This window comes from Salmo salar, chromosome 09 (genome assembly GCF_965601325.2).
Source record: "Salmo salar chromosome 09, fSalSal1, whole genome shotgun sequence".
Classification (NCBI taxonomy): domain Eukaryota; kingdom Metazoa; phylum Chordata; class Actinopteri; order Salmoniformes; family Salmonidae; genus Salmo; species Salmo salar.
In genome coordinates, this window is record NC_138299.1 from 153,138,564 (window position 1) to 153,164,960 (window position 26,397).

The following is a 26,397-nucleotide window of genomic DNA, read 5'->3' on the forward strand; positions in this document are numbered from 1 at the left end:
TCTGACCTTATACAAGTCCCAAAACATCAACCCTCCCTCTCTCTCTCTCTCTCTCTCCCTCTGTCTGACCTTATACAAGTCCCAAAACATCAACCCTCCCTCTCTCTCCCTCTGTCTGACCTTATACAAGTCCCAAAACATCAACCCTCCCTCTCTCTCTCTCTCTCTCTCCCTCTGTCTGACCTTATACAAGTCCCAAAACATCAACCCTCCCTCTCTCTCCCTCTGTCTGACCTTATACAAGTCCCAAAACATCAACCCTTCCTCTCTGTCCCTCTGTCTGACCTTATACAAGTCCCAAAACATCAACCCTCCCTCTCTCTCTCTCTCTCTCTCCTCTGTCTGACCTTATACAAGTCCCAAAACATCAACCCTCCCTCTCTCTCTCTCTCTCCCTCTGTCTGACCTTATACAAGTCCCAAAACATCAACCCTCCCTCTCTCTCCCTCTGACCTTATACAAGTCCCAAAACATCAACCCTCCCTCTCTCTCTCTCTCTCTCTCTCCCTCTGTCTGACCTTATACAAGTCCCAAAACATCAACCCTCCCTCTCTCTCTCTCTCTCTCTCCCTCTGTCTGACCTTATACAAGTCCCAAAACATCAACTCTCCCTCTCTCTCCCTCTGTCTGACCTTATACAAGTCCCAAAACATCAACCCTTCCTCTCTCTCCCTCTGTCTGACCTTATACAAGTCCCAAAACATCAACCCTCCCTCTCTCTCTCTCTCTCTCTCCCTCTGTCTGACCTTATACAAGTCCCAAAACATCAACCCTCCCTCTCTCTCTCTCTCTCTCTCCCTCTGTCTGACCTTATACAAGTCCCAAAACATCAACCCTCCCTCTCTCTCTCTCTCTCTCTCCCTCTGTCTGACCTTATACAAGTCCCAAAACATCAACCCTCCCTCTCTCTCTCTCTCTCTCTCTCCCTCTGTCTGACCTTATACAAGTCCCAAAACATCAACCCTCCCTCTCTCTCTCTCTCTCTCTCCCTCTGTCTGACCTTATACAAGTCCCAAAACATCAACTCTCCCTCTCTCTCCCTCTGTCTGACCTTATACAAGTCCCAAAACATCAACCCTCCCTCTCTCTCCCTCTGTCTGACCTTATACAAGTCCCAAAACATCAAACCTCCCTCTCTCTTTATTCCCCTCTGACTACCTGCTCTCTACACCCTTCTTTCCCCCTCTCTCACATCCCCTTCTTTCTGTCCCTCTAACAGTCTCTGTGCTCCATCCCTCTCTTCCTAAAGTAAGGGGCTGGCGGGGGCCATGCCATACTGTTCCAGTGTACACTGTGAACTTCTGAGGACAACCATCAGCTGCAGGGAAAGCCTAAAGTAGTCAGGAGAGAAATATTGATGGCGAGAGATGGGAGGAAGGAGAGAGTGTGTGATATTGACCAGAATATTTCCCATCTTTTGTTAGGTGACAGGTCTATCTGAAAAGACCACGAGTGATCACTCCCACGCCTGTGTAAATATGACCCTCGCCCTAAAAGTACAGTACAAATTGAAGTCGCTCATACACACTACAATGACATTGAGTAAATGCAGGGCTGTGTGAGTCAAAGGGGGTTCAGGGCCATTATGCCAGCGAGAAGATAGATAGACAGGCAGCAGGAATGTGGCCCTAAGTGAAAACACCTCAGACTGTTGGGGGCTGGTCCTCTTTCTCGCTCTCCCCTCCCTCTCTAAATTCAATTCAACAGGCTTTATTGGCATGGGAAACTTATGTTTAGAATTCCAAAGCAAATGGAATAGACAATAAACAAAAAGGGAAATAAACAAGGGAAACATTAGTGAACACAAAAGTTTTAAAATAAAATAAACATTTGAAATGTTATGTAGTATTGTAACAAGTAGTCTCTATATTTCACTCTCTCCCTCTCCTTCTCCTCACCTCCCTCCATTTTTCACACACTCTCTGCAACTATTCTGCTCCCTTGATTTTTGGCTCAGACTTCCCTCTTCTTTTCGCTGATCTTCTCTGTTTTTCTTCTCCAGTCTTCACCTGTCTCCCCCTCTCCCTCCCTCCCTCCTCTCCCTTGTTCTATGTGTTCCTGTACGTGATATCTGGCTAAATCTCGCCTCAAGAAGCCTGAACGAGATGACCTCATCTCCCAGCAATGCTCAGAGAGAGAGACGAGAGAAGTGGGGGAGGCAGGAGAGAGAGACGAGAAAAGTGGGGGAGGCAGGAGAGAGAGACGAGAGAAGAGTGGCGCAGGAGAGAGAGAGAGAGGGGCGCAGGAAAGAGAGGGAGAGAGAGAGAGAGAAGATAGGGGGGCAGGAGAGAGAAGAGAGAGAAGATAGGGGGGCAGGAGGGAGAGACATAGAAATCTTAGAATCAGCTCTTAAAGACTACCAGAACCCTCTGGATTATCAAATGACCTTGAATGAACTACAGGACAAAATACAAACCCTCCAACCTAAAAATGCCTCTGGTGTTGATGGTATCCTCAATTCAATTATCAAATATACGGACAACAAACTCCAATTGGCTAAACGTAAACTCTTTAACATCATCCTCAGCTCTGGCATCTTCCGCAGTATTTGGAACCAAGGACTGATCACCCCAATCCACAAAAGTGGAGACAAATTTGACCCCATTAACTACCGTGGGATATGTGTCAACAGCAACCTTGGGAAAATCCTCTGCATTATCATTAACAGCAGAATCGTACATTTCCTCAGTGAAAACAAGCAAATGTCAAATTGGCTTTTACCAAATTATCATACGACAGACCACGTATTCCCCCTGAACACCCTAATTGACAAACAAACAAAACAAAGGCAAAGATTTCTCATGCTTTGTTGATTTCAAAAAAGCCTTCGACTCAATTTGGTATGAGGGCCTACTATACAAATTGATGGAAAGTGGTGTTGGGGGAAAAACATACGACATTATAAAATCCATGTACACAAACAACAGAACTCTTTATGGTTGTGAGATCTGGGATCTGCTCACCAGCCCAGACCGTGAAAAACAGCCCCAGACCATTATTCCTCCTCCACCAAACTTTACAGTAGGCACTATGCATTGGGGCAGGTAGCGTTCTCCTGGCATCCGCCAAACCCAGATTCATCCGTCGGACTGCCAGATGGTGAAACGTGATTCATCACTACCAAGAATGCTAAGGTGTATGTAAACTTCCGACTTCAACTGTATGGAATCATGAGAATCACAACACATATAGAATCATGAGAATCACAACACATATAGAATCATGAGAATCACAACACATATAGAATCATGATAATAACGTGTCGTGAGGTCCTTGGCAATTCCCAGCCCTAGTGCACACTGCACTATTGGACGCTGGATTGTTATTCAGCCTCCAGAAATGGAAAAAGCTCACTTGCTATTAAACACACACACACCTCATTGCACTCAGAACTACACTTGTCGGTAGTACACCATTTCACTTTGGGATCAATTGCAAAAGTGTCAATCCATTCTTTGTCTCTCCCACCAGATCAGAGCCTGAAGAAACAGAGACACCGTGGGACAGTCACCTCCCGGGCCAACACACACACACACACACACACACACACACACACACACACACACACACACACACACACACACACACACACACACACACACACACACACACACACACACACACACACACACACACACCACCCAGCGGCCCTGGCTATCATCAAACACATCAGTAACCACAACAACTTCCTGTTTCTCTAAGCCCATTTCCTGTCTGGAGAGGATCACTCTGCTGCCAAGGCAACACAGAGGGGAAGAAAAGGGAGTGTGGGGGGGAGTGGTTAAAGGTTACAGACAACACTCACCTACAACTTCCTATTGAAAAGTAATCACTGCTTGTGCCATACAGTAATTTCACATAAAAGTTATGTCAGTTGGATAACAAACCTAAACCAGACAATCAAATTCCCACACACACACACACACACACACACACACACACACACACACACACACACACACACACACACACTAATGAGAGGACAATAGATAAGGACTAGGACTACAGGCAGCAGGGGATAAGGACTAGGACTACAGGCAGCAGGGGATAAGGACTAGGACTACAGGCAGCAGGGGATAAGGACTAGGACTACAGGCAGCAGGGGATAAGGACTAGGACTACAGGCAGCAGGGGATAAGGACTAGGACTACAGGCAGCAGGGGATAAGGACTAGGACTACAGGCAGCAGGGGATAAGGACTAGGACTACAGGCAGCAGGGGATAAGGACTAGGACTACAGGCAGCAGGGGATAAGGACTAGGACTACAGGCAGCAGGGGATAAGGACTAGGACTACAGGCAGCAGGGGATAAGGACTAGGACTACAGGCAGCAGGGGATAAGGACTAGGACTACAGGCAGCAGGGGATAAGGACTAGGACTACAGGCAGCAGGGGATAAGGACCAGGACTACAGGCAGCAGGGGATAAGGACTAGGACTACAGGCAGCAGGGGATAAGGACTAGGACTACAGGCAGCAGGGGATAAGGACTAGGACTACAGGCAGCAGGGGATAAGGACTAGGACTACAGGCAGCAGGGGATAAGGACTAGGACTACAGGCAGCAGGGGATAAGGACTAGGACTACAGGCAGCAGGGGATAAGGACTAGGACTACAGGCAGCAGGGGATACGGACTAGGACTACAGGCAGCAGGGGATAAGGACTAGGACTACAGGCAGCAGGGGATAAGGACTAGGACTACAGGCAGCAGGGGATAAGGACTAGGACTACAGGCAGCAGGGGATAAGGACTAGGACTACAGGCAGCAGGGGATAAGGACTAGGACTACAGGCAGCAGGGGATAAGGACTAGGACTACAGGCAGCAGGGGATAAGGACTAGGACTACAGGCAGCAGGGGATAAGGACTAGGACTACAGGCAGCAGGGGATAAGGACTAGGACTACAGGCAGCAGGGGATAAGGACCAGGACTACAGGCAGCAGGGGATAAGGACTAGGACTACAGGCAGCAGGGGATAAGGACTAGGACTACAGGCAGCAGGGGATAAGGACTAGGACTACAGGCAGCAGGGGATAAGGACTAGGACTACAGGCAGCAGGGGATAAGGACTAGGACTACAGGCAGCAGGGGATAAGGACCAGGACTACAGGCAGCAGGGGATAAGGACTAGGACTACAGGCAGCAGGGGATAAGGACTAGGACTACAGGCAGCAGGGGATAAGGACTAGGACTACAGGCAGCAGGGGATAAGGACTAGGACTACAGGCAGCAGGGGATAAGGACTAGGACTACAGGCAGCAGGGGATAAGGACCAGGACTACAGGCAGCAGGGGATAAGGACTAGGACTACAGGCAGCAGGGGATAAGGACTAGGACTACAGGCAGCAGGGGATAAGGACCAGGACTACAGGCAGCAGGGGATAAGGACTAGGACTACAGGCAGCAGGGGATAAGGACCAGGACTACAGGCAGCAGGGGATAAGGACCAGGACTACAGGCAGCAGGGGATAAGGACTAGGACTACAGGCAGCAGGGGATAAGGACCAGGACTACAGGCAGCAGGGGATAAGGACTAGGACTACAGGCAGCAGGGGATAAGGACCAGGACTACAGGCAGCAGGGGATAAGGACCAGGACTACAGGCAGCAGGGGATAAGGACTAGGACTACAGGCAGCAGGGGATAAGGACTAGGACTACAGGCAGCAGGGGATAAGGACTAGGACTACAGGCAGCAGGGGATAAGGACTAGGACTACAGGCAGCAGGGGATAAGGACTAGGACTACAGGCAGCAGGGGATAAGGACTAGGACTACAGGCAGCAGGGGATAAGGACTAGGACTACAGGCAGCAGGGGATAAGGACTAGGACTACAGGCAGCAGGGGATAAGGACTAGGACTACAGGCAGCAGGGGATAAGGACTAGGACTACAGGCAGCAGGGGATAAGGACTAGGACTACAGGCAGCAGGGGATAAGGACTAGGACTACAGGCAGCAGGGGATAAGGACCAGGACTACAGGCAGCAGGGGATAAGGACTAGGACTACAGGCAGCAGGGGATAAGGACTAGGACTACAGGCAGCAGGGGATAAGGACTAGGACTACAGGCAGCAGGGGATAAGGACTAGGACTACAGGCAGCAGGGGATAAGGACTAGGACTACAGGCAGCAGGGGATAAGGACCAGGACTACAGGCAGCAGGGGATAAGGACTAGGACTACAGGCAGCAGGGGATAAGGACTAGGACTACAGGCAGCAGGGGATAAGGACTAGGACTACAGGCAGCAGGGGATAAGGACTAGGACTACAGGCAGCAGGGGATAAGGACTAGGACTACAGGCAGCAGGGGATAAGGACCAGGACTACAGGCAGCAGGGGATAAGGACTAGGACTACAGGCAGCAGGGGATAAGGACTAGGACTACAGGCAGCAGGGGATAAGGACCAGGACTACAGGCAGCAGGGGATAAGGACTAGGACTACAGGCAGCAGGGGATAAGGACTAGGACTACAGGCAGCAGGGGATACGGACCAGGACTACAGGCAGCAGGGGATAAGGACCAGGACTACAGGCAGCAGGGGATAAGGACCAGGACTACAGGCAGCAGGGGATAAGGACTCTACCCCAGAGCCATATTCAGAGCAGCTTCTCTCCCCCAGAGCCATATTCAGAGCAGATTCTCTCCCCCAGAGCAGCTTCTCTCCCCCAGAGCCATATTCAGAGCAGCTTCTCTCCCCCAGAGCAGCTTCTCTACCCCAGAGCCATATTCAGAGCAGCTTCTCTCCCCCAGAGCAGCTTCTCTCCCCCAGAGCCATATTCAGAGCAGCTTCTCTCCCCCAGAGCCATATTGAGAGCAGTTTCTCTCCCCCAGAGCAGCTTCTCTCCCCCAGAGCAGCCTTCTCTCCCCCAGAGCCATATTCAGAGCAGCTTCTCTCCCCCAGAGCAGCTTCTCTCCCCCAGAGCCATATTCAGAGCAGCTTCTCTCCCCCAGAGCCATATTCGGAGCAGTTTCTCTCCCCCAGAGCAGTTTCTCTCCCCCAGAGCAGCTTCTCTCCCCCAGAGCCATATTCAGAGCAGTTTCTCTCCCCCAGAGCAGCTTCTCTCCCCCAGAGCCATATTCAGAGCAGTTTCTCTCCCCCAGAGCAGCTTCTCTCCCCCAGAGCCATATTCAGAGCAGCTTCTCTCCCCCAGAGCAGCTTCTCTCCCCCAGAGCCATATTCAGAGCAGTTTCTCTCCCCCAGAGCAGTTTCTCTCCCCCAGAGCCATATTCAGAGCAGCTTCTCTCCCCCAGAGCCATATTCAGAGCAGTTTCTCTCCCCCAGAGCAGCTTCTCTCCCCCAGAGCAGCTTCTCTCCCCCAGAGCCATATTGAGAGCAGTTTCTCTCCCCCAGAGCAGCTTCTCTCCCCCAGAGCAGCTTCTCTACCCCAGAGCCATATTCAGAGCAGTTTCTCTCCCCCAGAGCAGCTTCTCTCCCCCAGAGCCATATTCAGAGCAGCTTCTCTCCCCCAGAGCAGCTTCTCTACCCCAGAGCCATATTCAGAGCAGTTTCTCTCCCCCAGAGCCATATTCAGAGCAGCTTCTCTCCCCCAGAGCAGTTTCTCTCCCCCAGAGCCATATTCAGAGCAGCTTCTCTCCCCCAGAGCAGTTTCTCTCCCCCAGAGCCATATTCAGAGCAGTTTCTCTACCTCAGAGCCATATTCAGAGCAGTTTCTCTACCTCAGCGCTATAGAGATAAGGAGCTTGGCAAACTGTCCTCCATATCTGCTCCAAACACTCCATCGCTATAACATTCTACTGACTAAACACACACACACACACACACGAAACCAAGCACTCACACACGCAAGCGCGCGCGCACACACACACACACACACACACACACACACACACACACACACACACACACACACACACACACACACACACACACACACACACACACACACACACACACACAGAGAGAGAGAGAGAATCCTGGCGCAGCTCTTTAAAGTTGGGCCGATGTTTTTGCATCCTGATTCATAAAAGGCCCCTCCTTGAACACATCATTACCAGCCTAATATGGGTAAGATGCATGTCAGAACACAGCTCCATCTAGCTGTGTTGTTTTCATCCAGCCTCCTCTCCTGCAACATCAAAACACACACACACACACACACACACACACACACACACACACACACACACACACACACACACACACACACACACACACGTTGGCAATGTTACTCACCACTCTGGGTTTGGCTCTCTGTGGGGCTGGTATGGTCAGCTCCTCGCTGCTCTTCCTCTGCAGTCTGGGTTCTCTGGCACCACTGGGAGTAGCAGGGCTGGAGTTGGACCCGTCTGGTACAGGCACCGTTCCTCTAGACCCAGACTCAGAACCAGACGGGTCGCTCTCGCCCCCTGGAGCATTCAGGGCCAGAATATACCGCTTGGTCACATCTTCCAGGGAGGGGGCCTCTTCACTGGTGGGCTTACCCAGGATGGAGGGTTCACAGGCGGGTAGTAGGGAAGGCAGATCCCCCTGGGCTCGCTGGGGCTGTGGAGGTGGGAAGATGGGGATGAAGGTGGCAGGTTCGCTGGCGTGGCGGACGTGCTTGGATCTAGTTTTGGGTTTGGGGGGGGCCAGGGGCAATGGGGGGGTGAGATCAGTCTGGTCTTGATCCTGGTGCTCTGGGCCTGGTTCCGAGTGGTCCGGCTCCTCTGATGCTGATTGGGTGACCCAGTTGGGGCGTTTCCTGTAGGTCCGCCGGCCCATTCTGGGAGACACAACCTCCGCTAATTTGAGGTCAGAGTTCAATATCTCCCCTCCTCCCACTCCGTCTGTGTCATCACCATGGAGACAGGAGTGCACCTCCCTTTCTGATTGGGAGCGGAATTTCCCGCCTTCATTGTTGCCATGGCGACTAAGTAATGGGCGTCCACATTCATCTCCGAGCTCCCAAAGTTCATCTCTCTGCTCACTCAGGATTGGCTCACTGCTGGAGGGTGGGATCTGACCAGGCTGATCCAGCTCACTGACTGGTTCTTTAGGGTGATGGTGACTTTTGAACCCTGGTTCGTCAAGCAGGGGGCCGTCACCACGGCGACTGGGGTCAGAGAAGGACTTTTTCTTCGTGGCTTTCCCGTTGTTCTTGTCATCCGTCATCAGTCTGTCCATTGCTCCTGGCTCCGCAACAATGTTACGGATCACATTGCTGTAGTCGTCACGGAGACCACCATCACTGCACAGTGATAGGTCGCTGGCCGCGCTGCCCGTGCACTCTGAAAGATCGGCTGCAGAGGACGACTCTGGGACACCCTCCTCCGACTCCTCCTGCCCCCTTGGAGGAGAGCGACCCCAGCAGGTTACTATCCACAGAGAAACTGTTACTCCCTTCTGCTGACACAGAGCGGCGCCGGTGAGGCATGGGGTCGCTTAGCGAACGGTAAACATCCCCGTTGGACTCCCCGTTGCTGCCGTTACTGGAGTCAGAGCCCGTGTTCCCGGTGGAGGAGAACTTACGACGGCGGCGGGTAGCGCTCGGAGTGGGAGGAGCCTCAAGTCCTGGGACTGAGGCACTCTGGGATACGTTGGCCCTCCCGCTAGTACTGTTGTTGTTATTGACGCCGCTCATCTCTGTTACTACAGCAACGCTCTCACTCTCAACCCCAAGGGCAGGAACAGAGACAGGGTTCTCTTGTTTCTCTCTCGCTCCTGCGTGTAACCCTGATCCCTCTCCCATTCCCTCATTTAACCCTGGCCATTCCTCCTCATGCAGAGCAGACTGCTTCCAGACAGTCAGGGGTTGGCCCAGCACATCTCTGGCCAACGATGATCCTAAACTTGACCCCACAAATAACCTCTCAGGGTCACCCAGTCCAGTCTCTGGTTCTGTGACTATGCCCTCATCAGTGAGGCTCGACTCGTGACCCGATAGCTCATCAACAGATCGCTCATAAAACACGTTCTCCTCAGAATCTCCCTTCTGTTGGACCTCCTCCCTTTCTCTGTTTTCACATTCCCCCTCCCTCCTCTCTTTTTCCCCTGAAACGGCAACCTCAGCCTCTCTAGCGCTCCGCTCATCTTTTAATTCACCTCCCTCGCTCTTTTTTATCTCCTGCTCCTCCACTTGTTTTCTTTTGAAACCCTCGTCTTCAGTGCCATCTGTCGCTAGCACATCATCATCATCGTCAGCATCCTCGCGAGCACTCATCTGGCAGATATCTCTGATTACCTGTCTGGCCTCCTGGACATACCAGTCCTGCAGCGGAGTGGGCATCACATCCTCATACCCATAACCCCCTGCTCTGCAGTCTCCTCCATCACTCTCCACCTCTCTGTCAGGCACCGCCCCCCTCCCTCCATCCCTCTCTTCGTCTTGATCCAGACGTTGCTCAGAAGAGCTTCTTTTGGCCGAGGAGCCGGCTGGATGTTGCCTCCCTATTAGTTTATCGGAGTAAGTGAAGGATTTGGCACGTCTGAGAGTTGCAGTGAGGTCCTTTAATGAAGGGCGGAGTCCTGGGTAGAGGCCTCTTGACCCCATCCTGTACACCGTAGATGACCCCTCAGTAACCCCAGACCCTGACCTGTCCGTCTTTCGAACTCTGAGATCTGATAGGTCACTTTTCAGGAAGCTGAGGAGAGACATTGTTTCCGAGGCTATGTCCGGGTTTGACATTGACATCCTGTTCTTGTCCTTATCACCGACTACGCCACCACTTAGCAACCGACGGAACACTGTAGTCTCCTCCCTAGCAACCCCTCCAGTGTCCCCTGTGGCTGAGGATGGGGGATTGACAGGGGGAAGAACGCGGGGTTGGCCTCTAACAGGGGCGTGGGAAAAGTTATCCCCGTGTCCGAAGCTGGGGGAGCGGTACATGGTGAAGTTACCGTGGTAGGTCTTACTGAGCATGGAAGAGGACGCGCCAACCACCCTGCCTGGGGTAGTAGCATTACAGTTCACCCTTCTGTTAGCATATCTAGCTTGGTCCTCTTCTTTCAGTGCCTCGGTGCTACAGTATCTACTGCTGCTCTGCGAGCCGCCGGGACTCGAAATAAATGACGAGATGTTGACCTTTGACACCCGCGACACCCCTGGGAGGGGTGTGGTCATGTGAGATGTCCCCGCCCCGCCTGATGTGTATTTCCGTCTGTAGCTCCCCTGCGCTCCCATCTGGTTAGGAGTGGAATTGCGTCCCCACTGTGCTGCACAGGTGCTAGAGGCTTTGGGTTCTCTGAGCCGGTGCCGGGTGCTCCCAGTCTGTTCTGCGGTGATGTTCTGTTGGCGTCTCTCCAGGTGTTCCATCATACCCGTCTGCTCGTCGTCGCTGTCGTCTGATTCGCCATCGTCTCGCCCCGTTGCTACGGCAACCTCGTTGTTCTTCTTCTTTTTTCTCAGTGAGCGGCGTCTCACGATGTCTCGGCTGGGTCCTAGTGAAGCAGGGCTGTCCTCCTCACTGCCTGAAGACCTGCCGAGGACCTTACCACCCCACCAGCCATTCTTACCACGAGAGAGGTAACCTCCGCTGACACCTAACGAGTGAGCGCTCCTTCCTCCTGCTCGGTGGTGGTACTCCTCTTCTTCGTCTCCTGAGCTGAACCTCCAGCGGGCTGTAATGGCTGCCCTGGCTAAGGCTCTATCAGAGGAGGGGGCCACCGGTCTGGAGGAGCTATGTGAGGAATGTAAACTGTCCCTGGGCTGCCAGGCCCCCTGGCTCTGCCTCTGCTCTCCAGAGGGGCGGACGCGCGAGGAGAGGCCCACGGAGTTGCTCCGAGGTGGGGGAGCGGGTGCAGCGGCGAGGACAGAGGGTGGAGGGTCAGAGTTCAGACTAGAAGTCCAGGTCTCATGCCCCTCTCCTCCACTGCTGGGGCTGTGGGCTCTGTGCGTGTTTGATGGCTGCGCCACCCTAAAAAAACTCCCACTTCTACTAATACTAGTGCTGGCTGGCTCAATCTCTGCCTCGTCTGAATAATGCTGGTCAGGGTGAAAGGCTGAGTCCATGCCCTGGTGTCTCCTCTCTCTGCCCAGCGAGGCAGCCCTGCTGCGGTGTCTGTCTGACAGTGAGAGCCTAGTGGCTTCAGGGGCTGGGCTGCTGGGAGACTGCCTGTCGCTTATGTCTGCTAAAGAGTTGTCTTTAGAGCTGGCGGAGTGCTGGAGCTGGTTAGCACATTTTAAATCCTCTGCATCAAAAAGCTCTCTGATCTTGGTGACACTGGGCCAGTAGGTTAGATCAACGTGAACAGGAGGATCTCCATGGTGACTTGGGAAATAGCTCCTTTGTGACTTGCAGGCATGCACCCCACTGACAAAAACGTAATCCTCAGTGTTCGAAGTCTTACTGCAGTTATTGTTATAAGAGACAGACGGATCAATTTGGGAATCGTCTATTTTACCAGCCCCAACGCTGCCTTGAGAAGATTTGCGAGTATTCATCCATTTTTGATTTCTCTCCGAATCCGATCCAGAGACCGAGTCTGTGCCTGAATCAAACTTTTGTTCGTGAACTTTAGTGTCATTTGGAGACACCGTTAAAACCGTGTCAGTAACTTGTAAATATCCACTGTCCTCATGGAATGATTTCCGAGATGGAGACCCTTCTCCCCTGCTGCTTTTAACCCTGGGTAAAGTAGTGCTTTTCCCGGCAACGTTACTGCCAAGGCTCGGAGCTCCATGCGTTCGAGACGAATGAGTGCTACTGAACTTCTCAGTGAGTTGGCGAATAGAGGGAGAAATGGAGGAGAGAGGAGTGGAAGAGCCTTTCTTTAGCTCTGCGGTTGGGAGGCTGGCAGCGGAGATTTTGGAAACTTTCCTTGACACACTAACATTACGCATAGCCGAGGGCTGCGCTTTCTCTGCCGCTGCTGTAGATGGAGGGGGAAGGGGGCTGCTACTGCCCTCCACATTCGTTGTTTTGTTTAGTTGTTCTTCACAGCAACTTTTGTTCGCGCTACTACCAAACTTTTTGAAAGAGACACTGCGATACACCTTCTCATTTTCTGCCATTGTGCACGTCTTTATTTTGTTCGTTGATCTCCTTTTGCTAATTCATTGATACAGCACTTTTTCTTTCTGCAGTGCCTAGGTTTTCACCCCCTTTCAACCTAGTACAATAGGCTACTTTTAACCACAACTTGCTGGCAAGGGTTTTTCTCTCTCCTCCACTGAAAAGAGGCCAAATGGTTTACACTAAAAGGAGAGTGAATTATGGAGTAAACAAAGTGAAAGAAATAGATAACTGTTCTGCATTCTGACCTTACAATATGTCCTCTCGAATCGCATCCAGCACGACGAAAAAGTGCAAAAGTTTGTCCAAACGTTTCTCCTTTCAACTATGCCGTTTTTTTCCTCCATAGATTCCCCCATATTCCCGACTCTTTCCCATCGCGTTATCCACGCGGATTGCCCTAAACTCACAATTCACTATAATTCCGAACTGTTGCTATATTCCTTATTTTTGTTGACATAATTGAGTGATTTATGTTTTTGAATGCAAATGCATGAGAATGAGAGAACAGCCGTGGGCGGGACTAGTCGGGGTATAGGGCTGTCATAGCCCCTCGGGAATACGCAGAAAAATACATTTCCTTTTCGATGGGAGAAAACAGATATTGCGGACAGAGATAATTATAGCTCAGGACCGTGTAAACCGTCGGAGCGCTGAGAAATTGTACTTGAAACTAAATTAAACTAGAATAATATTTGGTAACAGTGTTCCCACTGTCAGTGTATTTAATTAAGTGATTATTAGTGCTGACTCACGCGGGGTCGTGAGTGTCGTGTTTGCGAATTGTGTCAACGTTATTAATACAGCATTCTCTTATGCACAATGATTTTTCCCATGACTGTTTGGTAAAGTAGCTCTTTGTTCGAGCAGGGATATTATACCGTCCTCTGGGTGATGGAATGTTGACCGCAGCGCCATCTGTCGGCCAATGTATAAAAGTTCATCCTTTTTGCTCTTAGTGTCGAGCCTATGACCTGCTTCTCCCAAAAATCTGCTCCCTCTGTTTTTCTAGATGAGGGGCAGAGCGGGAACAGAACATTTCCAATTAATATATTAACTGTATACCAGAGTAAACACATTTGGTTGATACATGTAATCTTTATTGACCACAGCAAGTTACTACAGTGTCAACAGGCTTGTTAATTGGAGAGGTCATTCACAAAGAGGTATGGACATGCATGAAACAGCACAAATAAATACATGTACAAACATAAGTGAGGAAATAAAACTAATTTGTAACAAAAATATAATTTGGTTCTCTTTGTTATAAAAATAAGACTTCACTGTAAAAAAAAAAAAAAGGATCCACTGACTGGGAAATATCCGCTCCAAGAAGAGCATCTGACATCTACCTTGGTTCCTATTAGACCCATACAGACATGTGCCCCACATATCAAATCTACGTGATCACTTCATTAAGGGCCTTAAGCTAAGGAAGAGGTTATACATACACACACACACAGTCCAGACAGACTTAGGAACAAAAACATCAGCTGTCACTCACATTTGACCAAAACAAGACAATAATTTGTGGTATTGAGCAATCCAATCTTCTGCAGCTGATACACATAGGGACAACAGCTGATCTGTTAGTCCTGTGATATTCTCTTGGAGACTTAAGTATTTACAAAGGCCATGGTTTGAAAAAACAAAAAACAGAAAAACAAAACCACATTAAGCAACATTTAACTAAAATAAAACTAGACCTCATCTTGTAGTGGCAAAACTATTGAGTGAATTAGACCACAAAGCATCAGTATCCATTTGCATGTCAGGGACACGGTTTGTCATGCATACAAGTGCTTATTTCAAGACATTTAAAATGTTTGTCTCAGACATTCACTTTTAAAATGTCTAAACCTATTAGATAGGAAAGGTACAGTACACACGGGAAACAGCACACCACAGCCGAAATAGTCCATTTAACAAGGATAATCCACCCCCAGAAAATTTGTTAAAATAATGATACTCTGGTGAATTTGGTGAAAGCATGTGTTCTATCGGTAGGTGAAATAAAACATTTCCTCATGATTTAACTTGGAAGTGGTCAGTCTGTGAAATCAGGAAATCGTGTAGGAACGCGTCATAGCTACACGGTTCTCAGCACTATCACATTTCATAAAAGCTTTTAAAAGAATTATCTGCACTCCAGATCACCAAATCGGCCAATAGATAGCATACTTGTCTAGAACACATCCATCCATCCATTTCTATATAATATATATAGAAAACGGGTGGGTCCAATCCTGAGTGCTGATTGATTAAAACCACATTCCAACAGGTGTCTATTCCGCAAGTTACCACTGGCTAAATCTATGACATTAAAATGCCCATTTACTCTGTTCCATCTGACTGTGCAATCCACTATCTCATCAGCCCAGCCAGGTAATGTATAAACTTGATCTCCACTATAAAAAGCATCTAGACATTATTTCACATTTCTTTTAGACTAACATTCAGTTTAACAGGGGAGATTTGTATAAACCTTGCTGTCTGTATCTCCGACATTTGCAACATTGTTTCAATAATTCCCTCATAGCCAGTGTTTGCGGGATATATGGCGTGGTTTGCTGGCACTCGACTTTGCCTCGGGGCTAACAACACCCGTGCCAATATGTCCTCCAAAGACCGGCTTCTCGGGCAAATATCACTTAAATATCATCATGACAAAGTACACATTTCACTTAGATATGCTCAAATCTAAAACACTGCACCAATTTATTCATCTCAGTTTTCTTCTTCAAGTACCATCTCACAATGCGCACTGTGCGTCTGTGGGAATGGCTCATTGTTGCCATAGCAACATATTCTGTACTCACTCTGGGCAGAGAGGAACTGCAAACACGGTTAGATAGACTCCTAAATTGATAGTGCAGGTTGTTCAGGTGATTTTACAGCTAACTAGCTACTTTACATGCTGATATTGACTTTGCTATTGTTGTGTGTAGCTACGTTTGCTAGCTAGCCAGCCCAGAAAGAGAGCATTGCATCTTTTGTAGTTGCTTGAGCTGCAAAAGACTCCACATCGATTTTCACATTGCTAAAAATGAAACATTTGTTAAAAAAACATTGTTTTCATATATTAGTGTTATACACTTAATCATAGGAATTTGTGGTTTGGGGTGGATTATCCCTTTAAGGCCATGGGACATGTAGGTAACACCTAGTGGCTCATAGGGTAAACAACTAGCAGTATGCTCAGACATACAGGATGCACTACATAATACTATGGCAACCAAACACAGTGTTATGGCTGACTACTTCATGCATTTCAGCATACAGTCACAAGCAAACACAGTAACAAACACACTGGCTTGTTGCCATGCTGGCAGAGCAGAAGTCAATGAGGGTTCTGGATTGGTTCTAGGTACCCAGAACCCATGTATCTAGGTGTAATACAACTGTGGACTATGGATGTTTCACACACACCTTAGTTCTTTTGTCTCAAAGTGAGTTTACCATTGAATGAGCTTCTAGTTAAACATGGGTTCTAAATAATCAAGGGTTCTTGGTGAGGTTTTTCACTTTCTCACATCTTGGTTCCCTGTCTCTGAGAGTGGTGATCTTGGTGACCAGTATTCTGGTGCTCCTGCGGAACCGTGGCTGTGTGAAATAGAACAGTATAGGATCTAGAACGCTGTTCATGCTGGCGAACGGCCTGGTGCACTTGTAGATCACTGAGAACAGGTTCCGTGTCTCACACGGAGCACCTGGTAAGGTTCGTACCAACAGGTACATGGTCTTAGTAAGGTGGAACGGCAGGAAGCTCACAGCAAACACCGTCACCACGATGATTATCATCTTCACCGCCTTGTCCCGTTTCTCCATTGAGGCGGCCATGTTAACACCCTGATGGGACGGCGGGCGGCAGAGGAGGCGACCCATGCGACAGTAGCACGCCACGATGCCCATAAACGGCAACAGGAAGCCCAGGCAGGTCAGAGCCATCCCATAGGGGTAGTAGTCAGCCGAGTGCTCCGGTCGACTCAGGTCGTAACAGACGGTGCGGTTGCGTTGTGTTCCTGTGGAGGCGTAGTGGAAAGTGGGGGCACAGAGGACAGCGACCACCAGCCACACTCCCCCACAGACCACCCATGCCAGCCTGCGACCCCCCTGCTTGTGCCAGCCGGCCATAGGGTGGCAGATGCCCACGTAGCGCTGGAGGCTGATACAGGTCAGGAACAGGATACTGCCATGCAGGTTACTGTGGAAACAATAAATAACATCACTGATGTTATGACAGGGTTCTCTCTCTACCATCCACTCAAAGCTCTCGCCGCAGAAAGGTAACATGCAGTGTATGACTCATTATTACTTGTAGAACTGTAAGTATGAGTTTTTCAAATAATCTATAAAACTATGATTTGAATATGTCAGTAAATGAGTAGCTATACTACCTGTAGAACTGAAAGCGGACCAGTTTGCAGGCCAGCTCTCCAAAGGGCCAGTAGTCATGACTAGCGTAGTTGTAGATGAGCAGAGGTAGTGACATCACATACAGGAAGTCAGCCGTGGCCAGGTTAAGCATGTAGACATTGCTCCGGGTCAGGTTGGGTCGTGACCTCCAGATCTTCAGGATGACCACCCCATTCAGAGGCAGACCAATCAGGAAGACCACACTGTAGATGGCAGGAAGTAGGAAGCGCTTAAAATCCTCCTTATAGGTGCAGTCTGACCCTGTGACATTGTTGTCACCCAAGGCGATGAGGTTGTCGCCCAAGTGGGGTTCTGTGTATGGTCCAGAGGAGGAACCTTCTGCTGTGAATGTTCCATTTAGGAACGGTTCCGTAGAGAACACTTCTAGAGAGGATATTGACATGGCAACAGCTTCACATTCTGAAACAGGGAAGAGAGGAGTGGGTTAATTGCATCAAAGTTGACAACCCTGCAGTGCTGCGCAATTAACCAAAACTTTTTTTTTTGTGGTTATTAAATAACTAAGTGACTGACATCAGTTCAATTACTTGAATTCCATTTAGTTTTTAGTTTTTATTGTGAGCCCAAAGCAAAATCAAATAATTCACGAGAGAAATCAAGTCAAGAACTATGTGGAATGCAGGGCTGAAGGGAGTTATAGTTTTCAACCTTGTTCAGGGCAGAAACGTGGTAATTAACTACAATGACCATAATCCATTGTGCCCGTTCTTTTAGGCTCAGACAGAGATACATACACCTTTACACTATGTTAGGTTAGATACACAGACCCACTGGCATCATGAACCACAAAAATCTGAGGGGGCACAAAGTACATAAGGATGGCCTGTAGGGGAGCTTGGACCCCCGTCCGTAATTTGGAGAATTTTGGATTTTTCAAAAACCTTTTTCCTGCAATCTACAGCATTATGTTTAATTCTATGTCAAATATCTATTTCTTTTTCTGCTGACTAAATATGCTTTCTTCTCTGCATCTCTGATGGGGCAAAAGGAGTGCCTAATAAATGTGACTGCACAGCTGATTGGCTGCAAATTAAGGAATAATGTGACTACACTCAACAAAACAAGGAAGAAACTGTATTATGAAGCCAAGATCAATGATAAATATAAAAGAAAAACTGAAATCAAGATGGCTTATTCATCAGAAAACCATTTGATGTTGCCAATTACAGTAATGATTACTTCATTGGCAAAGTGGGCAAACTTCGGCAGGAAATGCCAACAAAGAACAGTAAGCCATGGGATTAAGGTATCATTTTTATTTTTATTTTTTTAATTCAAGTTTGAATTTTGTAAAGTTAGTGTGGGAGAGGTGGAAACAGTATTTCGATCAATAATGACAAACCTCCTGGCATTGACATGTTAGATGGAAAGCTACTGAGGATGGTAGCTGACTCTATAGCCACTCCTATCTGTCATATCTTTAATCTGAGCCTAGAGGAAAGTCTTTGTCCTCAGACCTGGAGGGAAGCCAGTCATTCCACTACCAAAGCGTGATAAAGCAGCCTTTACTGGTTCTAACAGCAGACATATCAGTTTGCTGCCAGCTCTTAGCAAACCGTTGGAAAAATTGTGTTTGACCAAATACAATGCTACTTCTCTGTAAACAAATTAACAACAGACTTTCAGCATGCTTATAGAGAAGGGCACACAACTGCACTGACAAATGACTGGTGATTGGTTGAAAGACATTGATATTAAGAAGATTGTGGGAGCTGTACTGTTAGATTTCAGTGCAGCCTTCGATATTATTGACCATAACCTGTTGTTGAGAAAACTTGTGTTATGGCTTTTGGTACAAATCATTCCTTAAGTTGTAGACCTCCGCTGAATCTGGCAATGAATGGTGTGGCTGTTGAACAAGTTGAGGAGACTAAATTACTTAGTGTTACATTAGATTGTAAACTTTCATGGTCAAAACATATACATTAAATGGTTATAAAGATGGGGAGAGGTCTGTCTAATAAAGAGATGCTCTGCTTTTCTGACACCACACTCCACAAATCAAGTTCTGCAGGCTCTAGTTTTATCTTGATTACTGTCCAGTCGTGTGGTCCAGTGCTGCAAGGAAAGACCTAGTTAAGCTGCAGCTGGCCCAGAACAGAGCATCACGTCTTGCTCTTCATTGTAATCAGAGGGCTGATATAAATACTATGCATGCCAGTCTCTCTTGGCTCAGAGTTAATTAAGGAAAGATTGACTGCGTCACTTGTTGTTTTTATAAGAAACATTAATGTGCTGGAAAATCCAGTACAATAGTTTAGCAGTGGGCCTGTCTGTCTGTCAGCCCCCCACTACCCACTCGGATTGTATGTCTGTGGTTTCAAGATCTATCGCTTATTCTAGCCCCTTCACCACCATCATCATTGTATTATCCTAGCCCCTTCACCACCATCATCATTGTATTATCCTAGCCCCTTCACCACCATCACTGTATTATCCTAGCCCCTTCACCACCATCATTGTATTATCCTAGCCCCTTCACCACCATCATCATTGTATTATCCTAGCCCCTTCACCACCATCATCATTGTATTATCCTAGCCCCTTCACCACCATCACTGTATTATCCTAGCCCCTTCACCACCATCACTGTATTATCCTAGCCCCTTCACCACCATCATCACTGTATTATCCTAGCCCCTTCACCACCATCATCACTGTATTATCCTAGCCCCTTCACCACCATCATCACTGTATTATCCTAGCCCCTTCACCACCATCACTGTATTATCCTAGCCCCTTCACCACCATCACTGTATTATCCTAGCCCCTTCACCACCATCATTGTATTATCCTAGCCCCTTCACCACCATCATCATTGTATTATCCTAGCCCCTTCACCACCATCATCATTGTATTATCCTAGCCCCTTCACCACCATCACTGTATTATCCTAGCCCCTTCACCACCACCATCATTGTATTATCCTAGCCCCTTCACCACCATCATCACTGTATTATCCTAGCCCCTTCACCACCATCATCATTGTATTATCCTAGCCCCTTCACCACCACCACCATCACTGTATTATCCTAGCCCCTTCACCACCATCATCATTGTATTATCCTAGCCCCTTCACCACCACCACCATCACTGTATTATCCTAGCCCCTTCACCACCACCATCATTGTATTATCCTAGCCCCTTCACCACCATCATCACTGTATTATCCTAGCCCCTTCACCACCATCATCACTGTATTATCCTAGCCCCTTCACCACCATCATCACTGTATTATCCTAGCCCCTTCACCACCATCACCACTGTATTATCCTAGCCCCTTCACCACCATCATCACTGTATTATCCTAGCCCCTTCACCACCATCATCACTGTATTATCCTAGCCCCTTCACCACCATCATCACTGTATTATCCTAGCCCCTTCACCACCATCATCACTGTATTATCCTAGCCCCTTCACCACCATCACCACTGTATTATCCTAGCCCCTTCACCACCACCACCATCATTGTATTATCCTAGCCCCTTCACCATCATCATCATCATTGTATTATCCTAGCCCCTTCACCATCATCATCATCATTGTATTATCCTAGCCCCTTCACCATCATCATCACTGTATTATCCTAGCCCCTTCACCATCATCATTGTATTATCCTAGCCCCTTCACCACCACCACCATCACTGTATTATCCTAGCCCCTTCACCATCATCATCATCATTGTATTATCCTAGCCCCTTCACCATCATCATCATCATTGTATTATCCTAGCCCCTTCACCATCATCATCACTGTATTATCCTAGCCCCTTCACCATCATCATTGTATTATCCTAGCCCCTTCACCACCACCACCATCACTGTATTATCCTAGCCCCTTCACCACCATCATCATTGTATTATCCTAGCCCCTTCACCATCATCATCATTGTATTATCCTAGCCCCTTCACCACCATCATTGTATTATCCAAGCCCCTTCACCACCATCATCATTGTATTATCCTAGCCCCTTCACCACCATCATCATTGTATTATCCTAGCCCCTTCACCACCACCATCATTGTATTATCCTAGCCCCTTCACCACCATCATCATTGTATTATCCTAGCCCCTTCACCACCATCATCACTGTATTATCCTAGCCCCTTCACCACCATCATCACTGTATTATCCTAGCCCCTTCACCATCATCACTGTATTATCCTAGCCCCTTCACCACCATCATCACTGTATTATCCTAGCCCCTTCCCACCACCACCATCACTGTATTATCCTAGCCCCTTCACCACCATCATCATTGTATTATCCTAGCCCCTTCACCACCATCACTGTATTATCCTAGCCCCTTCACCATCATCATCACTGTATTATCCTAGCCCCTTCACCACCATCATCACTGTATTATCCTAGCCCCTTCACCACCACCACCATCACTGTATTATCCTAGCCCCTTCACCACCATCATCATTGTATTATCCTAGCCCCTTCACCATCATCATCATTGTATTATCCTAGCCCCTTCACCACCATCATTGTATTATCCAAGCCCCTTCACCACCATCATCATTGTATTATCCAAGCCCCTTCACCACCATCATCATTGTATTATCCTAGCCCCTTCACCACCACCACCACCATCACTGTATTATCCTAGCCCCTTCACCACCATCATCATTGTATTATCCTAGCCCCTTCACCACCATCATCATTGTATTATCCTAGCCCCTTCACCACCATCATCACCACTGTATTATCCTAGCCCCTTCACCACCATCATCATTGTATTATCCTAGCCCCTTCACCATCATCATTGTATTATCCTAGCCCCTTCACCACCATCACTGTATTATCCTAGCCCCTTCACCATCATCACTGTATTATCCTAGCCCCTTCACCACCATCATCATTGTATTATCCTAGCCCCTTCACCACCATCATCACTGTATTATCCTAGCCCCTTCACCACCATCATCACTGTATTATCCTAGCCCCTTCACCACCACCACCATCACTGTATTATCCTAGCCCCTTCACCACCATCATCATTGTATTATCCTAGCCCCTTCACCACCATCATCACTGTATTATCCTAGCCCCTTCACCACCATCATCATTGTATTATCCTAGCCCCTTCACCACCATCATCACTGTATTATCCTAGCCCCTTCACCACCATCATTGTATTATCCTAGCCCCTTCACCACCATCATCATTGTATTATCCTAGCCCCTTCACCATCATCATTGTATTATCCTAGCCCCTTCACCACCATCACTGTATTATCCTAGCCCCTTCACCACCATCATCACTGTATTATCCTAGCCCCTTCACCACCACCACCATCACTGTATTATCCTAGCCCCTTCACCACCACCACCATCACTGTATTATCCTAGCCCCTTCACCACCACCACCATCACTGTATTATCCTAGCCCCTTCACCACCATCATCATTGTATTATCCTAGCCCCTTCACCACCATCATCGCTGTATTATCCTAGCCCCTTCACCATCATCACTGTATTATCCTAGCCCCTTCACCACCATCATCACTGTATTATCCTAGCCCCTTCACCACTCATCACTGTATTATCCTAGCCCCTTCACCATCATCACTGTATTATCCTAGCCCCTTCACCACCATCATTGTATTATCCTAGCCCCTTCACCATCATCATCACTGTATTATCCTAGCCCCTTCACCACCATCATCATCACTGTATTATCCTAGCCCCTTCACCACCATCATCACTGTATTATCCTAGCCCCTTCACCACCATTGTATTATCCTAGCCCCTTCACCACCATTGTATTATCCTAGCCCCTTCACTATCAACATCATCATTATCAACCACATCTCTCTCTCAGTCCAAACCACAGTCAGCTCTAGCAATCTCAGACAAACATACTCTGGTTGTATTGTCTGAACAGTGATGCATGGTTACACAACATTTCATACCAGGAATGACAAGTGAGGGGGATGGAAAGGGAGTGCCAATATTCCACATCACAGGTGTGTGTGTGTGTGTGTGTGTGTGTGTGTGTGTGTGATGGCTGAAGTACTCTCTCCCTCTCTGTGACTGGGGTGATGGTTGAAGTACTCTCTCTCCCTCTGTGAATGTGTGTGTGTGATGGTTGAAGTACTCTCTCCCTCTCTGTGAATGTGTGTGTGTGATGGTTGAAGTACTCTCTCCCTCTCTGTGAATGTGTGTGTGTGATGGTTGAAGTACTCTCTCCCTCTCTGTGAATGTGTGTGTGTGATGGTTGAAGTACTCTCTCCCTCTCTGTGAATGTGTGTGTGTGATGGTTGAAGTACTCTCTCCCTCTCTGTGAATGTGTGTGTGTGATGGTTGAAGTACTCTCTCTGTGAATGTTTGTCATCACCAGCCCCCCGTAGTGCTGCCATGGCCCTTTGGGGAAAGTGTTTGCCCAACGCTTCTCATTTTATTGTAAAAATCTCTGAAGAGTGTGTGCATTTAGAATAAAAAGCTCCAGATTGACCACCTAACGTGGTGTGTTTTATCCAGAGAATTCTCAGAAAGCATAGACAGGTGCAAACTCACACACTGCAGAAGCTGTCAGTCACACGTCGTGTGTGTGCATGCCAAGATTACACACGCAGTGCCACACACACTTATTTCTAAACTGCATGAGCAGGTGACCAAAACCAGACACAGATATTTTAACAAGATAACATTAAGCCTCATCTTCCATTTGCCCTTTCTCATGCACAGTGATTCCCCCACACACACACACACAATAATGACATTCTCTGATTAAATCCCTGACCATGCGAGGAAGGCATCTTTTCCTCAGCCTAATCAATGACTAATGCTGCGGTCTCCTCTTCAGTCTGATTTTACTGGATGGATGAGAGGGGGTGGTCACCCTGTCTACGGCTCTCACACACACACACACACACACACACACACACACACACACACACACACACACACACACACACACACACACACACACACACACACACACACACACACACACACACACACACACACACACACACTTGAAAGCCAAGGCCATATCTGATTTAATCAATTTACATCATCAATCAATCTGGACAGACGTTGTAACCTTAGAAACACACCCCATCAATCAATCTCAGGACAGACGAGGTATAACTCTAAAATAGACATAAGGGAAAAAGTGGCAGTTGCCAGGGTTTATTTTTAACGCAAACCTGACCCTCACCTAACCCAGCGGGGACACCAACACTTCACAGATTTGTGTGTGCTACTGTGGGTCAATATTACAACAAACAATACCTAACATTACGGATTACTGTCATCAGAGCTGGCTTCTCCCCCTGGGATGACACAGTTAGGAGAACATGGAGTGACTGGTCAGAGGCTAAAAATCAGATCTGATGCACAGAAACGCCGGTCTGCTCCGCCAGGCGCCCTGACGCCAGTCTGCTCTGCCCTGACGCCGGTCTGCTCCGCCAGGCGTCCTGACGCCGGTCTGCTCTGCTAGGTGCAACATCAAGCTATCTGATGTCATAGTGAGTAGACCAGCTTATTCAGCATGTAGCTCAATACCAATTCTTCAAACAACTTATTTTTAGTCTCCAACCCCCTGCAGTCTTACAGCTCCTGACTTTCAGTTACAGCCAAAAGGAGATCCTACAGGGGTGTTTAGGCACTTACGCTGTGAAGAGCCCTCTCTGGTGCATCGTCAAGGGGTTTGTACAGATACCTCTGTCACCGAGGCAGAAGTTGTCATGGTTTCACAAGGTGAGGAGGAAGTGAATATGCAGCTGGTGAAAGGACCGTTATTAAAACTACAGAGACATGTAGGACAGTTAACTCTGACCAATAAATGAAAGGGGGATACCTAGTCAGTTGTACAACTGAATGCCTTCAACTGAAATGTGTCTTCCTCATTTAACCCAACCCCTCTGAATCAGAGAGGTGAGGTGAAGGGGGGCTGCCTTACTCAACATCTACGTCTTCCGCGCCCGGGGGGAGGAGTGGGTTAACTGCCTGGGGGGGGGCAGTGGGTTAACTGCCCGGGGGGGAGCAGTGGGCTAACTGCCCGGGGGGGAGCAGCGGGCTAACTGCCCGGGGGTGAGCAGCAGGCTAACTGCCCGGGGGGGAGCAGCGGGTTAACTGCCCGGGGGTGAGCAGCGGGTTAAGTGCCCGGGGGGGAGCAGCGGGTTAAGTGCCCGGGGGGGAGCAGCGGGTTAAGTGCCCGGGGGGGAGCAGCGGGTTAACTGCCCGGGGGGGAGCAGCGGGTTAACTGCCCGGGGGGGAGCAGCGGGTTAACTGCCCGGGGGGGAGCAGCGGGCTAACTGCCCGGGGGGGAGCAGCGGGCTAACTGCCCGGGGGGGAGCAGCGGGCTAACTGCCCGGGGGGGAGCAGCGGGTTAACTGCCCGGGGGGGAGCAGTGGGTTAACTGCCCGGGGGGGAGCAGCGGGTTAACTGCTTTGTTCAGGAAACCATGTTAATGGATTGTATTGTTATTCCTCACCAGGTCTCAAAGCACTTTAATCTGTAGGAGAGGAACTCCCCAAGTCCACCATCTGTAGCAATGGCACCAACATGTATAGTCCGTCCATCCCTGAATGAACGTTACCCCCATCAGACCAGGAGAGAGGCAGTTAACATTGAGAATACACACTGTCTTCTCAATCTCCCTCCATCCTCTATGTCAACTATGTCTATGCCAGTGGAGCCAGAGAAAGCAGCCACAGGACCCTGACTAATGTCCGATGTGGTCTGACCCAACAGGACTTTTACTGGAAACACAGCTGTGGTCACTGTACACGTATTGTGTTTTCCATCACAAAAGATGCACACACAGGTGTACACAGACAGACACTGTTCTGTTGCTGTGAGGTGTTAAAGAGAACACTGTCATAGCACCAAATGTGTATCATTCATCAGCCATGTGTTTTATTAAAAATTAGCAGTGTTTGCCCTAGGAATTTATTCAGCAGCGGAGGAAGAGTTAGCAGGAGTCCACGATAAATGTCACTGCTAAATGCATATAGGGGAAATGGGAAACAATGAGTAGCCTAAACATGTCT

The 26,397-nt window shown here is 48.5% G+C and overlaps 2 protein-coding genes across 5 annotated transcripts in view; both read right to left on the reverse strand.

Annotated features, from left to right (window-relative positions):
• LOC106613240 (Rho guanine nucleotide exchange factor (GEF) 17) overlaps positions 1-13,642 on the reverse strand; it is a 104,193-nt gene extending 90,551 nt beyond the window's left edge. The window contains 2 exon segments of the mRNA XM_014215311.3: positions 8,195-9,256; positions 9,258-13,642. Of these exon segments, the coding sequence (XP_014070786.3) occupies positions 8,195-9,256; positions 9,258-12,950 (4,755 nt within the window). The 5' untranslated portion in view covers positions 12,951-13,642.
• Positions 13,643-14,029: 387 nt separating this feature from the next.
• LOC106613241 (P2Y purinoceptor 3) overlaps positions 14,030-26,397 on the reverse strand; it is a 28,374-nt gene continuing 16,006 nt past the window's right edge. For all 4 annotated transcript variants that reach the window (XM_045724814.2, XM_014215314.3, XM_014215313.3 and 1 more), the window contains 2 exons: positions 17,349-17,787; positions 14,030-17,155 (listed from right to left, as the gene is read on the reverse strand). In XM_045724814.2, coding sequence (XP_045580770.1) covers positions 16,450-17,155; positions 17,349-17,770 — 1,128 coding nt within the window. In that variant the 5' untranslated portion in view covers positions 17,771-17,787 and the 3' untranslated portion in view covers positions 14,030-16,449. The remainder of the gene's footprint in view (positions 17,156-17,348; positions 17,788-26,397) is intronic.